This window comes from Apis florea, unplaced genomic scaffold (assembly GCF_048593485.1).
Source record: "Apis florea isolate Af1SG1 unplaced genomic scaffold, ASM4859348v1 contig_2411_pilon, whole genome shotgun sequence".
NCBI lineage: Eukaryota > Metazoa > Arthropoda > Insecta > Hymenoptera > Apidae > Apis > Apis florea.
The window spans coordinates 1,913,891-1,930,258 of NW_028256580.1; the positions used below are offsets into that span (position 1 = coordinate 1,913,891).

At 24.7% G+C, this 16,368-nt stretch overlaps 3 protein-coding genes across 7 annotated transcripts; 2 read left to right on the forward strand and 1 right to left on the reverse strand.

Moving 5' to 3' along the window:
- Positions 1–65: 65 nt before the first annotated feature.
- On the forward strand, positions 66–4,260 carry Art4 (arginine methyltransferase 4). 2 transcript variants are annotated; one of them, XM_086905152.1, is made up of 8 exons: positions 66–441; positions 1,059–1,199; positions 1,276–1,770; positions 1,838–2,104; positions 2,208–2,430; positions 2,531–2,817; positions 2,895–3,031; positions 3,246–4,260. In XM_086905152.1, exons 1-8 carry the CDS (start codon positions 309–311, stop codon positions 3,354–3,356), a joined length of 1,794 nt encoding a protein of 597 aa, XP_086761278.1. In that variant the 5' UTR covers positions 66–308; the 3' UTR covers positions 3,357–4,260. The 2 variants fall into 2 exon arrangements, with proteins under 2 accessions (XP_086761278.1, XP_086761277.1); XM_086905151.1 differs by having other exon boundaries at positions 68–441; positions 3,228–3,701.
- Positions 4,261–8,542: 4,282 nt separating this feature from the next.
- Alg10 (alpha-1,2-glucosyltransferase Alg10) lies at positions 8,543–10,773 on the forward strand. Its single transcript, XM_012483934.3, has 4 exons — positions 8,543–9,009; positions 9,327–9,669; positions 9,751–9,890; positions 9,966–10,773. The coding sequence occupies exons 1-4, from the start codon at positions 8,830–8,832 to the stop codon at positions 10,701–10,703; spliced, it is 1,401 nt and encodes a 466-aa protein (XP_012339388.2). The 5' UTR covers positions 8,543–8,829; the 3' UTR covers positions 10,704–10,773.
- LOC100867646 (annexin B11) lies at positions 10,724–14,465 on the reverse strand. 4 transcript variants are annotated; one of them, XM_003691773.4, is made up of 9 exons: positions 13,834–14,465; positions 13,576–13,634; positions 12,665–13,243; positions 12,374–12,550; positions 12,102–12,306; positions 11,866–12,018; positions 11,615–11,788; positions 11,358–11,539; positions 10,724–11,286 (listed from the first exon to the last, which is right to left on the reverse strand). In XM_003691773.4, exons 2-9 carry the CDS (start codon positions 13,591–13,593, stop codon positions 11,236–11,238), a joined length of 1,539 nt encoding a protein of 512 aa, XP_003691821.2. In that variant the 5' UTR covers positions 13,594–13,634; positions 13,834–14,465; the 3' UTR covers positions 10,724–11,235. The 4 variants fall into 4 exon arrangements, with proteins under 4 accessions (XP_003691821.2, XP_086761279.1, XP_012339386.2 ...); XM_086905153.1 differs by lacking the exon at positions 13,834–14,465 and adding an exon at positions 13,722–13,833; XM_012483932.3 differs by lacking the exon at positions 12,665–13,243 and having other exon boundaries at positions 13,834–14,458.
- Positions 14,466–16,368: the final 1,903 nt, after the last annotated feature.

The window sequence follows — 16,368 nt, forward strand, 5'->3', positions numbered from 1 at the left end:
GATTATCTAGAGTTATTGTGAATCTAGGGAGTTTAATTAGCTATATATTCAGTACTCTAGTAACCCTATTGCGCGTGTGTAATACGCGCCGGGGGTGGTTAGTCGATGGTTCGGTCTACGAACGTGAAAAATTGTAATTTCAAGCAAGATCTGTTTAATATTATTTGAGTGATTTGTATCGAGAGAGGCGATATCGTATATTTTTTTGTTTTTATTGAAAATTTTCCGGAAAACAACGTTAAGATAAGACAAGCGTGGTAGAACCAATTACAGAACTGCAGCGTACAATACGCACGCGGTGTCTAAAAATGGCGAAAGTGTTTCGCGCGGTGACAGTATCGACTTTGTCAAACAATGGACAGTCAACAGCAAAATTTAATAAGCCGGTCACGCTTAATATCAACTATGATCCACAAGGTCTTAGCATTGAATTCCTTGCAGGTACTTATTTGTCAATAAATAATTAATTACAAATTATATTATTGTCGTTATGAAGTGGACAACATAACCATACTTAAATAAGCGTTTATAATCTTTCTTTAAATTAAAATTTAACGACAATTGTTAGTATGTATGATTGTTGAAATTTTTTTAATTTGTTATACAAGAATATATAAAAAATAGAGTACTATTATTATTGTATTGTTATATTTCTCGTTAAATATCTAGTTGGATATACAACATTTACGATGTGATTATTCTCTTATATAAATATAATTTTATAATAAATATTAATAAATTTTAAATAATTTAATAATAAGTAAATTTTTGTTTACAACATTTTGTAAATAAATTGTTCTTTATATTCCGAAAGAGAAAATGCATAACATATAATTATGTTCGTTTATTGTTTTTAAATATTCTTCATAATTTTTACCAATTTATTAATATAACAATTTAATAATTTAATTTTACTATAAAAAAAATTTTATAATAAGAATATTTTAAACATAAAAAGAATATTTTAAATAATTTTAAGATTTTAAAAATACTAATAATTCTAAATTATTTTATGAACATAAAAGATATTTTTTTATATCTTTTATTTTTCTCAATAGGAGATATAATCGGTAGGGATAAAACAACATTATTGGAATTCCCAGTAACTCCTAGCACAGAATGTTCTAGAGTTTCATCTAGAAGTTATGTATTTACATTTGATACAGATAGTTTACTTATAACATTTGCCAATGAAACAGGTGAGTTAATAAATAATTACATATTTAAATTGTGCTGTTTAATCTGATTTTTATATCATTAATAACATTTTTTTAGATTTTAGAAATTTTCATTCACAAATATTAAAACTGAAAAATGGCAAGGGTGTTTCTGCATTTAATGAAAGGACGGAAGAATCTTCAGCTATGCAATATTTTCAATTTTATGGTTATTTATCCCAGCAACAGAATATGATGCAAGATTATATTAGAACTAGTACCTACCAACGAGCAATTTTAGGAAATCTTTCTGACTTTAAAGATAAAGTTGTATTAGATGTAGGTGCAGGTTCTGGAATATTATCATTCTTTGCAGTTCAAGCTGGTGCAAAGAAAGTATATGCAGTAGAAGCAAGTAATATGGCAAATCATGCAGAACTATTAGTTGCTGCAAATAATTTATCAGATAAGATTATTGTTATAGCTGGTAAAATAGAAGAAATTGATTTACCAGAAAGAGTAGACTGCATAGTGAGTGAACCAATGGGTTATATGTTGTACAATGAAAGAATGCTTGAAACATATCTTCATGCTAAAAAGTGGTTAGTTCCAGGTAAATATTTTACAATTCTTTTTTTTTTAAATGTTATAATAGCAACAGTTAAATAATCATTATACAGGTGGAAGAATGTTTCCTTCTCGAGGAGATCTTCACATCGCGCCGTTTTCCGATGAAAATCTTTATATGGAACAATTTAATAAAGCTAACTTTTGGTACCAAACATGTTTTCATGGTGTAGATCTTTCAGCAATGCGAAATAACGCGATGAAAGAATACTTTAGACAGCCAATTGTTGATACCTTTGATATAAGAATTTGTATGGCTAAGTCTATCAGACATATTGTAGATTTTCAAACTGCTAACGAGACTGATTTACATAAAATAGGTGAAAAATTGTATATTATATATGATTTTCATGAAATATATATATATATATATAATAAGATGTTTAATAACAAAAATATTATTTCATTTTATCTATTCTTTAGAAATCGATGTCGATTTTCATATATTGGAAAGTGGTACTTGTCATGGCCTTGCATTTTGGTTTGATGTTGCATTTATTGGGTCAACACAACAAGTTTGGTTAAGTACAGCTCCAACAGAACCTCTTACCCATTGGTATCAAGTTCGTTGTCTTCTGGAAAATCCTCTGTTTTGTAAAAGTGGTCAGCTATTATCTGGAAAAGTTATTCTTATTGCGAATAAAAGGTGAAGTAAATTCTATTAATAATAATAATTTAATTTATAAAATTTCAAAATTTTATTAATATAAAATGTATATGTAATTTCATATAAAAAAATATTTTAGACAATCATACGACGTAACAATAGAATTAAAACTGGAAGGAACGAATATGGAAAGCAGTAGTAATACTTTGGATTTGAAAAATCCATACTTTAGATACACAGGTGCAGCAGCGCAACCTCCACCTGGTTTAAATAATACCTCACCTAGCGAGTCTTATTGGACAACCTTAGATGCACAAGGTGCCAGACAAGCAGTAAATATGGTTAATGGAATGTCTGTGAATGGTTTAGGAGAAGTTTCTATGGACGCTACCGCGGCAGTGAATCCCAGTAATTTACTTGCAATAGGTAAAAAATAGTTTAAAAAAAATAACTTTTTATTTTAAGAATATAAAATAATTATTTTTTGTGTGGATTTAATTTAGGAGGCCAACCAAATATTCATCCGGGTTCGATTTCAAGTACAGGTAGGGGTCGAGTAGGAGGTACAGCAACGAGTACACAAGCAGCACAATTAATAGGTGGTGGAATTACACCAAATATGTTTACATCTCCCGCTACGGTAAGTGTAAAAATGTCTTAATTAGATTATGAGCGAGCTAATCATTATGGTACCGGAGTGTACTAATATATACGCACTATATTCATGTACAACATGTATAAATGTTTGCACCAAATTTAGCTCGCTAAATAATTAATAAAATTAAAGCAAAAGGATACTAAAGTGTACGCTTGCCTGCGTGTCTTTCGCGCTACAGCTTGGTGTTACTTTCCAGCAATCGCTGGTCCTTGGCAATACTTCACATTATCCAGTGAATCCCAGCTTGATGATTGGAGATTACGTGACACCTGGTAATGGCATATCATCTCAAACGTATCGACAATGATCAATGGTGAAATCATTTTGTACTGAATATTCCCATACGGCAAAACAATTAAGTGAACGCCATAGCACGAGCAGTAGCGAGGATATCAGCAACAACAATAAACAGAGCCGCAAGTTGGTGTTTAGTTCTCCAGCAAGTAAATTACGACTCTCATCTGCTGTTCGTATCTTAAATGCAGTTAATTTGGCCAATCTTAACACGAATATTGGTCACGTTAATGGCAACAGCAATAACAACTTCGCTTACTTTAATAAAGTTATTATTGGTTCTGGGTTTGGATTTGGATGGAGCGCTAGAAGAAATAAATCACAATGGGAAGCACGTTGGAGGAGAGTGCGAACCGTCCTCTCGTAGTTTTCATTGATTTTCGATTAGCCTTTATTCAATTGAAGTCCCTTGAAGATTTGATCTTCCAAATTAAGAAGTGCATGCTTGCCAAATGTATCCGAGAAAATAATATTTTTTAATGACAATACAGTTTACTAATGCGTAATATACGCAACAACTATTTTACGGAGTCCTGATACAATATCGTTTGTATATCAAAATCAGATTAACGAAAGCAACCGGAAGTAACTGCAGTTGCAATATTTTTTTTCTTTTTTGTTCAATGTACATCTTTTGAAAAGTTTCAAAGCTACAATGCATATAGGCTTGATTGAACTTTGATCATAAGTAATTTTTACACAATATGTAGGTATACATAGCGTAATGACGTTCCGAATATTTCGAAAAGTGCAAAAAGCAATAATTCGTTAGAGATACGATATGGAGCACTCTGTGGCATTGCCTGTTATTGATATATTAGTTTTTTTAAGTAATTACATATAAAAACTACGTCCTTATAATTTTCATCTATTTAAAGCATAAAAAAAGAAAAAAAATAAATTCTGTGAAAATTCCATATAGTTAATTAATTTCATTCAATTTCTGTCTATTATTTTTTATTTTTTAACAAATAATATTCTGTTAATTATTTATAACTTAGAAAAAAAATTGTATATAATTAACTACGATCGACCGATAATATAATTTACATTAAAAATAAGCGAAAGAAGAATATATTCCAATAAAATGATGATAAATTATGTTGTGATTCATATCTAGCTGACTTACTGTATTGTATTATTGCAATGTACAGATATTAGAATAGCTTGTACAGGCACAATTTCAAATTTGTGACATTTATATTACATATCGGCCTTCGGTCAATAGGATTAATTTTATATTTTTAGTATATTTTTATTATAGTAGAATTCTACAGCCTACATATGTCTCATAACAATTAATAATTTCATTGAGTAACTAAATTTCTTTTTTTTTTATTGAAAATGAAAAGAAATGGATTTTATCATTTTAATTAAATGACTATAATATTTTAGTATTCATAAATTTTAAAAAAAAAAATAAAAGATAATTAAAAAATTATTAAATTAAATTATATTATTATAATTAAAAAATATATAAAATATAATTATTATGTATTCTTTTTTATTTTTTCTTATTTTAAAAGATTATTTTTCAAATTTATTCAATTTTTTTTTATTTTAATAAATAATATAAATTGAACAAAATCCATTTGTTTCATATTTCAATTATAACAATTTTGTTACACGATGAAATAAAAATAAGAAAAAATTTTTTACCATCTCTAAATAATAAATGACTTATTTAATTCTATGACAAATTAGAAATACAGGTAATCTTTTAATAATAGGTATTCTTGTGACATTTGTAGAAATGAAGTAAATATATTAATACTATTTTTTATACTTTTCTTTTACAATAATCTAATATAAAATATTTTGCTTTTTTTCGTTAAAATCTAATAAAATATAATTTTTTATTTTTTTATTTATTTTTTTTTTATAAAAACATAACAAACATAAAACTTACTAACACTAAATTTTTTTGTATTATTTTTTATTTTTATATTTTCATCCATTAAGTTTGACTTTACTTCTTTCTACAAAATATTTTGATCATTTTAAATCTCCCTATTATTAGAAGGTTATTTTTGTTTTTAATATAATTGTATATACGATATTTTTAATTTTTATAAGTTGATTTTATTCAGATCTCGGTAATAATGTTTAAGTCTTATTAGTTCCTAAGGAGTGCTCTTTATTTGTTATCTGCACAAAAAGTTGCTTTTTATTTTAAGATAGCTATCTTTTTATTTTTTGTACTTTGAAAAGTACTTTCAAGCTTAATGAACCGGTATTAGTTACATATTGCTTTCATAGAAAAGGAAATCACTTGATTTAAGATTAATGCTTGTAACATTATAATTGAAATTTTAAAATCTCAATATATAATATAAACGAATTTATTTTTTTATTTTTTATTATCATTATTACTATCATTATTACAAAGGATTTCCTTTATCCATGGGAGTGATGCTAAATGTATAAATAACTTGCTAGTATTCTTTGATGTTTTTTTAAGGAGTGGTTATAGTTGTATGAAACGTATAATTTTTTAGTACATGTATTTAGTATTTGAGATAACATTGACTGCAGGCATTCCACAAGTGCTGATAACATTATACAATTCGTTATTCTATATAAAACAAGAACATGTCTCTTCCAATCTCGTAATTTTACTCATCTCTTTTTCATTTTTTCTTTCAAGAAATTGAAAAACATTAAAAGCAATATTTAGAATCGAACGCGTACAAAAGTATAAGTTACCGTGTGTTTTAAGTTTCAATAGGAGAGACAAAAGATTGAATAAAAATAAGCATATACTTTTTTGATATTTTTCTAGATATTGCTTTCGGTGTTAGCATGTGTACTTTTTAGTACATACCCTGTTTTCTCTTTCTCCCCCCCCCCCCTTTTATTCCGTTTTAGAAAATTTTTAAATGACTGAAAGATACAAAATATCTCAGGTAGCCAAGTGAGTTTGAAGAATACTGTTTTATATATTTTCTGCCATTTTTCAATTATGCGCTCGAATTTCGAAAACTAATGATTACTATGTGAAATAGAAGGAATAAGTTCTTCCTTGTTAAAATGCATATTCTTCATATTAAGCTTAGTAAAATGCTTTCATCGAGATAAGATATATTTGCAAGTAATGTATATTAGTTTGTTAGCAATGAAAAAGTTTGCGTGCTAAAAAGATTTATTATTACTCAATAATGTCATTTCTGATATTCTACAATTTATAGTTCTCTTATAATCTGTGTGATACAAGAAAAGTTATTAGGAGATGTAGAAAGTATTAAGTATTAATTCATTTGCAACAGGAAATATAATTTAAACTTTATATATCTTAATTAAATAATTTTAAACTAATTAATTTATAAAGTATTAAATTCTATAGTATATAGCTTTTGGTGACAAAATTATATTTATTAAATTCTTCCTGTTGTTAATGAATTAAATAAATTTTCCACTTTCTTTTGAATAGTCAAACACAAGAGTGATTTTTTTTAATTATGAATATTTTGTAACATGATTTCAATTCTTTTTTATACATTAAAATTTTCTAAAATAATTGAAACAATCTTATTTCAATATTGTTATGAAGTATTTATTTATCATTAATTGAAATTTTTATCCATTACAAATATACAAATTTTTGTATTTAAAATTATTTATTAATAATTATGGTTCTACACATCATTTAAAAAATATTAAAATTTTTATTTAGATGCAAAATATTTTTTCATTCATTAGTTATATTTTTAATTTAAAAATACAAATTAATATTTTTCTATTTTTATTTGGATTTTATGGAACTTTTAAATTTATAAAAAAAATATTTAACTATATATAACAATTTTATAGGTCTGTTTAGAATTTACTGTAATTTGATAAAAATAAATATTTGTAATATACTTGTAATAAGCTCAAAAATGTCATAATTTTGTTTCTCAAACAATTGTGTCACTTATATATTATGTATAATTTGTATCATGCTTTATTTGTTTTAGACTGATTAAGAAAATGAAAATAGAAGTAAAAAGTGATTAATAAGTATACTCTTCACTTAAAGAAATTAGATACTAGAATTTAAATAAAGAAAATGCTCAGCTTTGTATAGTGCATACATACAAAACTTATAAATTTGTATATGCATTAACACTCGTGATATATACAGTTTGCCTATGTCTTTTTTATGTATAATATATCTACATGTATAAAAGGATGATGTTTTACAGTATGATAGTTACAAAATATCTTACACATAATTGTGTATTGTACTTCAACAAATTTCGATTACTTTACATTCAGTATATTAAAAATTTATCCTGTAATTATTCTCAGGTAAAAAATGTCATAAAGTTCGATACTTATGGTGTGAAACGATTTACATTTGGACGATCAGGAAACCATTAAATAGAGTAGAATCAAATTGAACATTAATATGTTATACTAATATATTATAGCCTTTATAAGCTCCATTTAATGATACATCGAGGAGGAATTGTACACGATTATTCAAGAACTAAAAGATTCATATTAAAGTCAAAGAAAGGAATGAACAAAATTCGATTCAATCTATTTATACTGATATGTTTAATAACAAATTATTAGAATTATATTGAATTATATTTGCTTCTATTTTAATTTGAAAATTTAATAATAATTTTAAATTTCGTAAAATTAACAAAAATTAATAAAAATTTTGTTGTAAATTTATATATATATAATATATATATATATACAAAATTTTTAATTTCTAATTTCAAATATTTATAAGAATTGGAATAATGATTAATTATTTCGTAATTCCTGTATAACATATCCTTAAAGAAAAGTATAAAATATTAAATATTTGTTTTCGTCTAATGTATTCATTTTTTTAAAGATTTTAATTAAATAAAATAGGAAATAAGCACAATATTTAAATAAGAAGCGTAACATATTAGAACAACCTAGTATTTGCAATCCACTTATTTGTATAATATTAATATTTGTATTCTACCAATATTTCTACAGATAAAAGGAAAACAAAATTGCTCAGATTATTTCATTCAATCTGAAATTAAGTTAAAATAAACTTATTTACTTCATATTATTGTGAAATTCATTTATTAAACAAAAAACAATATAAAAATTATTTTTTTAGATTTAATATTTTTAAAATTACTTGATAGATAATATATTTTTTATTTATGTTCCCGCTTTCCCTTTAAATTGTAATTTTTATAAATCGATATATCGACTGACTTTAAAATATTGATTTAGCGTTAACTTCAAGATGAAAATGTTTTAGTAATTACTAATATCACAAAAAGTATAAGGCATTTTAAACGAACATTAAATTATAAAGTTTAAAAAAAATTAAATTAATTATTAAACTATGATTCTTAAAACTTTTGATAGATATATATGAAAATGAAATGATCGTTATAATATTTTATCATATCTTTGAGTGCTGATTATTTTGTATAATTATAAATTATTTTATTTTTTCTAAATCTATAAATCTTTATTTTTTTTTTTATTTCATCAAAGAAATGATGAATGAATCTATGAGTAAACTTATTCAATATTCACAAAAAACATTAATAATAATAATTTCTTCAAGTATAGTAACATTATTTATTTATTTAAATCGTATACAACCTTACTATTTTATCGATGAGATTTTTCACGTATCTCAGACTTTGCAATATTGCAATAATAATTTTACGCAGGTACGTTTTGATTATTTTTTATTTTTTATAAGATAGAATATTATTATCGAATATTATATACACTATATATATTATATATTGTTATTAAATATTGTCTATGAATATTCAAAAAATAAAATTATTCTAATTGTATATAAATCATTTTAAAGTCAAGTTATAAATTTTCTTTTAATTATATATATAATATTATATATATCATTTGAAGTTCTTTTACATTATTAAATTTACATTATCTATCAAGCATTAATAATTCTCACAAAAAACAATAAAGTAATGAAAAATTATATTTGAATACATTTAGAGAATGTTATTTTCAGTGGAATCCTAAAATTACCACTTTGCCTGGATTATATTTAATTGCAACTCTGATTTTGTCACCCTTGAAACTCTGCAATATTTTTTACATGAGATGCATAAATTTATTTGGAACATTTCTAAATCTCTATCTTGCTCAAAATATAATTAAAAAAATTTCAATAATTTATTGGAAACAAAGATGCAATGATTGGATGAAACTTATTGTGGCTTGTAATATTATGTTCTTTCCACCCTTATTTTTCTGGCATTTTTTATATTATACGGATGTTGTATCAGTTAATGCAATATTATTGATGTTATTGTTACATTTATATAAACAATTTAAAACTGCAGCTTTTATAGGTATGTATAAAAAAAAATAAATTATAAAATATTACAAAAATATTGAATTTCAAAAATAGCAATTATAATTATAATATACAGGACTTTTGTCTATATTAATTCGACAGACAAATATTATTTGGGTTGCATTTATTATTGTGGAACATTTATTTGATTTATTAGATCATAAAATAAGTAAATTAATTTCATATGAACAGTATAATTCAATAATTTATCTAAAAGTGAGTAAATTATTATCACAAAAAAAATAAAAATATTTATCATATTTGAAATTTATATTATTGTGTAATTTTTAGCTATTATGGAAAAAAATAATAGAAGAAACATATCATGAATGGAAGTTACTTGCAAAATTTATCTTACAATTGTGTGTACAATTGCTTCCATACATTATAGTATGTTTATTATTTATTTCTTTTGTTTTATGGAACAAAGGAATTGTAGTTGGTGATAGAACAGCTCATATTCCTACTTTTCATATTCCTCAATTGTTATATTTTTCTATTTTTCTATTTTGTTTTTTATGGCCATACATGATTATTTATTGGAAAAATTATTTTAAGTTTATTAGTAAACATTGGATATTTGCAAGTTGTATTATTATTTTTTTAATTATAATTGTTCATTTTAATACTTTTGTTCATCCATATATGTTAGCTGATAATAGACATTATGTATTTTACTTTTGGAATAAGTTTATGGGAAGATATAAACAATTTAAATATTTTTTGGTACCATTATACTCATTCACTTTGTATACAATGTTTCATGGGCTTAAACATTTAAGATTTATAACACAGATTAATTATATTTTTATGGTTTCTATAGTACTCATTCCACAATTATTAATAGAACCAAGATATTTTATCATTCCATGTATACTTTACCGTTGCTTTATTAAAAAACCAAAAACATGGCAAATTATTGCAGAATCAATAACTACATTAATAATAAATTTTTTGCAATTTTATATTTTTATTAATAAAGTTTTTTATTGGAATGATCAACCTTATCCTCAAAGAATTTCTTGGTAAATTAAGGAATAATAAATATATACAATTGTAAATATATTATTTATTTAATAAAATTTTAAAATATTTAAAATTTTTGCATTTTTATTCTCTTAAATTCATTTTTATTTAAGAATATTCATAAAATATATATCGATAAATATGTTATATTATACAGAAATATGTATATATGTATATGTGGCATATATAAAATAAAAATGATAACAATATATTTTATAAATATTAAAATACTTATTATCATTTTATCATCAATATTTTTTTAAATATTTTATTGTAGATTTATAGTTAAATAATACTTTTATGATACTTCAATTTTTAACAATAGTATAAAGATTTGAGATTCATAATGTAAACCTTTCCCTTATATCTTATATTATGTGCAAACTTTTATAAGTTTTTATGTAAATTATAATATTTCAATATATCATTCATTTATATCAACATAAGCAATGAAGAATATATAAACAAATATATAAACTGTAAAATATTTGAAAAGGCCATTGAATGAAACCAAATATAATTTCTGTTAATAGTTTTAAGAAATGAGTGCTAGAAGACATTTCTTGTAATGACCAGAACAATCACCCTGTAAAAATGTGATCATTAGATTTGATTTTCTATTTTCTTATATTATATTATTCTATTGAATATACTAACGGAAATAAAATCTTCCAGCGATTCATTATATCGCTCTCTAAATATTTCTTTGATTTCTCCCATGTCTATTTCACAACGAGTAACAACTAATCTGATTAAACGATCATCATCTGTACCAAGACCTTTCATGCTTTTATACAATTGTTCAGCAAAGAAACCTGCTCTATCTTTAACGCATTCCACTATAAATTAATTTTTCATTAGTATAATTTTAAAAAAATATATATATATAAAACAATATAATATTTATTATTTACCAATTGCTAAAAGACCTTTCTTAATATCACCCGAAAACTCGTTTTTGATTGCAGTTTCAATGCTGTTACCAGTAATATTTTCATATTCTTCAAATATTTGTTTCAATTGTGGAACATTTCTTTGAACAAGTATTGAGTTAAATACTGATTCATCAGTTCCAAAACGAAGTTCACCTAAAATAAAAAATCAAAGTGATAACTTCAAATATTTTGAAAATATTATGAAATATTTATATTATTACAGAAATTACCAGCTTTGAGAAGCTCTTTTGCATCTTCAATTGCAGATGCATGATTCACATCAAATGATTCATCTCTATTAGCACAACATAATGATACCATTAATCGTTTGAAATTTCCAGAAGTATCAGCTCTTAAATCATCTTCTAATATTTTTCCATACACTAAACGAAAAAAAAAAAAAATATTGAAAATTTTTAATAAAGAATTTGTAATATTATATAACATTATCACAAACAAAACTTACTTGCTTCATAAGCTTGTTTAATTACACAAATCTCATGATTAGACATAGTACATAATACTTCGATAAGAACGCATTCGTCAGTACCAATACCTGCCATTGCGTCATGCAATTCTTTAGCATAAAATTGCGGTAAGGGCATCATCATAGCAAGAATTAATTTTTCGAAATTACCCGATAATTCAGACTTTAAATCTTTTATAAGATCCTGTTTTTATTAAAAAAATTTTCAATAATTGTTTTTCTATATTATATATTAAATTTTAATTTTTTACCTTCCCATATAAAGTCTTAAATTGAACAGCAATTTCTTGGCGCTGTAGATTACTGCGATTGGCAAGTACATTAATAATAGCTTTTTCATCTGTACCAAAACCTTTCATTGCTTTCCTTAAAATTTCTGCATCTGCTCTGGCATCAAAATCATTATATGGTATCACTGTAGGAGATAACTGTAACCCAAAAAACAAATCATATACAATATTTTTAATAAGGCAGCATTGAGCAAAATATTATAAATTTAATATCTAAAGAATGTAGCCTTTTATATCTTTGTTTAATCTCACCTTAGGCGCAAACTGATTTCTCCGGGGGGCTGGGGCTGGATGAGCTTGATAAGATCTATCCTTATGTGGAGAATAGAATCCTGCACCCTGCCCCCCAGGATAGCTTCCGCCTTGATAGGAGTTTGAATTATTTGAATAAACATTGGGATTAAAGGTATAAGGAGAAGATGTATTAAAACATTCTTTTGGATCTGATATAGTTTGAAGATTTGGATAATTATAATTTTGCTGTTGTGGATATGTTGTAGATTGATTTAGATATGATTGCTGCATTTGTTGGGAATAAGAGGAAGTAGATTTTGGCATAAGTAAAGGCATTTGTTGAGAAGTTTCTGGAGCTGGAGGAGGATATTGAGGATATTGATTAGGTATAGGATGACAAGGTTGTGTTGGATAAGGAGTTAAGACTTGAGAAGAATAAGGCTGTGGCATTCCAAAAGACACAGGAGGAATATTTGTAAAGCCTATATTGCCACTTTGAGAATAAGGCGAAGCACCGGGGGCAGAGGGTGTGCCAGGTGGAGCCCCAAATGATGTTGGTGGTTTTACATTTCCAGGAATCACTGGTGGTGGTGGTCCCTTTGATAGTCAGAGTACAAATAGAAAATGTTATAATCAGATTTTCATATATACTCTGCAGTTGGAAAAAAGGTAAATAGAAGGAATGCAGAAGGTCTTAGTTATTTAAAATAAAAAAGAATACAGTGTATATAAAATACAAATATAAAATTAAATTGCATATAAGATTATTACATATGGAAAAAAATTATATCTCCCTATGAGAGCCATTTTTATGATATTTTTCCATTAAAAATATTTCATTTTCAAATATTTCATTTTATTGTGAAATATAAAAATATATAATATTACAAAAAAAAATTTATAATAAAAAAGAGAAAGTAAGTACTCACTTGATAACCGTAACTCATTTTGGTTGATTCGCTATAAAACGATCACTGGATACAAAAATCTGTAATTAAAAAATGATTTTAATTATGTCTCATAATCATTCTGACAAACCTAAGAATTTAATGAAAAAAAAAAAAAAATAACGAACTTAGCGATGTTCAATGGAAGCACTTGCTGCGAACAATGGCAAAGAAACCGTTTTGATGTAACTATTGCAATTCTATATAAAGTTATTTACGCTACAAGATTTTAGAGCTTACCTAAACTTTCGTAGAATTGTATTCTATAGATATTGACAACTGTTATTTGTATGATATATAGGTAACGATACTTGAACTAAAAATGTATTTTCTATAAATGGGAGTTTAAGAGAAATTGTTTAACGGAAGTTATAGAAAAACAATTTTTTTACAGTACAGTGACGTCACATTGACAAGTTGACGTAAGCACAGTAAGTTAGTGAAATATCGAATCAAAGGAGTCATATGTGTTCAAACGCGGTAATACTACAAGAAAATTTAAAATATTTTTAAACATTATTAGCTGTTTAAAAGAGATTTCTTTATTTCACGTATTTAAATATATGTATATATATATATATATATATATATATATATATGTAATAAATGAAATTAAACTTCAATCTCTGTATCATTTTTTAATATATATAGATATATTTTTCAATATATTCTTTCTTCTAAGAAATTTTTTTTTCCAATTTTTTTAATACTTTTATGAATTTTTCATTTCGAAATATTCATATAAGTTTATTTATGATATTTCTTAAATTAGTAGTAATTTTTAAAGTAATAAATTGTTGTTTTATTTCTTCTTTTTTCTAAATTGTTGATGGATATTTTATATCCATAAGTTAAACAAGAAACTAAATAATGAATTTAGTATTAATGGCGCTATCTCGCGGACGAACTAGAAGTTACAAGTTAATAGGAACATAGAAACATTCGTGATGTCATAAATAAAGAGAAACATTATAGAAAAAAAATAGAGAATTGATTGATAGTATTATCTCTTGAATATTAAAAATGTTTTTTTTTCAAAAGTATTCAAGATGATGCTGATTCTTAATTCTTATCTTACTTTATTCTATTCTTTAAAAAGATATCTTCGACAGTTAAAAGATAGCGTTAACTGTCAATTCTTGTTCTATTTCTATCTTTGTCGCATTATTTTTTGTCTTTTTTTATATGTTTCATTTGTGGCATTTTGAATGACGGATGATCTAAAGATGGCGCTGAATTCAATTTTTTTACGCTATCTTTATCCTTTTCGCTCTCTTAATATTGCTCCCTTTTTTATCTGTATTAATTTTATCTATTTTAAAGATAGCGTTCTCAAATTTTTACTCTATCTCCGTTCACTATTTGTTTTCCTTCTCTATACTATTTTTTGGCGCATGATCACAAATGAATAGGATATCAATAGAATATACACTTTCATTGTTTCTCTTTTAAAATTGCAATGCATCTTAATTTTTAATGTAAAAAATATAGATATTACATTCTTGGCTTTACAATGTATCTTTTGTCAAATATTGCAAAACATAATATATTCTGATAATGTCGTGAAACATAAAAAAATTTTTAAGCATTTTATCGGAAAACGATGCTATCGAAGATTTCTTATTGAATTTATTCTTTCTCTATTTATGATTATGATTATAATATATTTTGCTCATAAGTTAAACGAGAAAGTAAATAGAAAAATTTAATATTATTGGCAACATCTTGCAGATGGATGCTAGAGCTCCGACTTGATAATAGATATATAATATATAGAATATACGAGGTATTCGTAACAAACGAATTCATATCATAAAAAGCAGCATTGTGCGAGAATACTTCCTATTACGTCGAAAACGCAATATTGAATATTAATCAATTAATAGCTTCAAAATTTCTGCATTTTTAAGCTCGCAACTCAAAATTAAAACTTCAAATAATTTTCTTGTATAAATCTATAAAATTTGGTAAAAAATTCTTGCCTATATTACGGTATCTTGTGAATCTGATAAAAATCTCACGTCTCATTTTCCTTTCAATTATATTTTCATGATACAAAATTGTAAATTCAGACAAAAGTTATTATTGTCAGAAATTTCGATTTTATATTAAGAGAATATAATTCGAAAAGTAATAGAGACTCAAAATTTTTTTTTTTTTGAACAATAAAAATTTTTTAGGAGCGTGTATTTATAATCAGTCTACACATACATTAAGAACACGGATTTTTAATTAAAATGTTTTCCGTGCATTTTTCTATATATATAATCAAAATCATGATCTCTAATTTAAAGCTGTTTTTACTTTTTTTATTTTACTATGATTAAATGTTTCATTTATTTTTTTATTAATGATCGTTAAAAGTTATTAATACTGACGCAAAAACATAATTGGTACGAAGCCAACATTTTCTAACAACAAGTTTATTGCTTTCACGATATTTCAGCTTAATTAGAATACGGGCGAATTGCAGAAAACTGCAAACTTAATTTATACACATTGTGCCCGTCAACATTTTCACAAAATTATGTATATGTATCGACAAATTCTTACTAATATAAGTGTATTTGTAATTAATTTTGTAAGAATCATTCATTCATATCATATATTTGAATAAACTGGAAAATAAATTTAATAGTCTTATAAATTCTAAAAAAAAATAACGTATAATTATATTCGTTCAACATGTCATTCTTTATAATTTTTTATTGTGATATTGCTGGACTAGATAATAATATTCTGGATGCGTGCAAAATTTAAAATTACTTTTCTTCA

Coding starts and splice junctions, on each gene's coding strand:
- Art4 (XM_086905151.1), top strand. CDS start 309: ATGGCGAAAGTGTTTCGCGCGGTGACAGTATCGACTTTGTCAAACAAT. Junction 2,105..2,207: donor GACTGATTTACATAAAATAG/GTGAAAAATTGT, acceptor TCTATTCTTTAG/AAATCGATGTCGATTTTCAT. Junction 2,818..2,894: donor CAGTAATTTACTTGCAATAG/GTAAAAAATAGT, acceptor GATTTAATTTAG/GAGGCCAACCAAATATTCAT.
- Alg10 (XM_012483934.3), top strand. CDS start 8,830: ATGATGAATGAATCTATGAGTAAACTTATTCAATATTCACAAAAAACA. Junction 9,010..9,326: donor GCAATAATAATTTTACGCAG/GTACGTTTTGAT, acceptor TGTTATTTTCAG/TGGAATCCTAAAATTACCAC. Junction 9,891..9,965: donor ATTCAATAATTTATCTAAAA/GTGAGTAAATTA, acceptor TGTAATTTTTAG/CTATTATGGAAAAAAATAAT.
- LOC100867646 (XM_003691773.4), bottom strand. Junction 11,789..11,865: donor AAAAGAGCTTCTCAAAGCTG/GTAATTTCTGTA, acceptor TTTTTATTTTAG/GTGAACTTCGTTTTGGAACT. Junction 11,540..11,614: donor GAAAGGTCTTTTAGCAATTG/GTAAATAATAAA, acceptor ATTAATTTATAG/TGGAATGCGTTAAAGATAGA.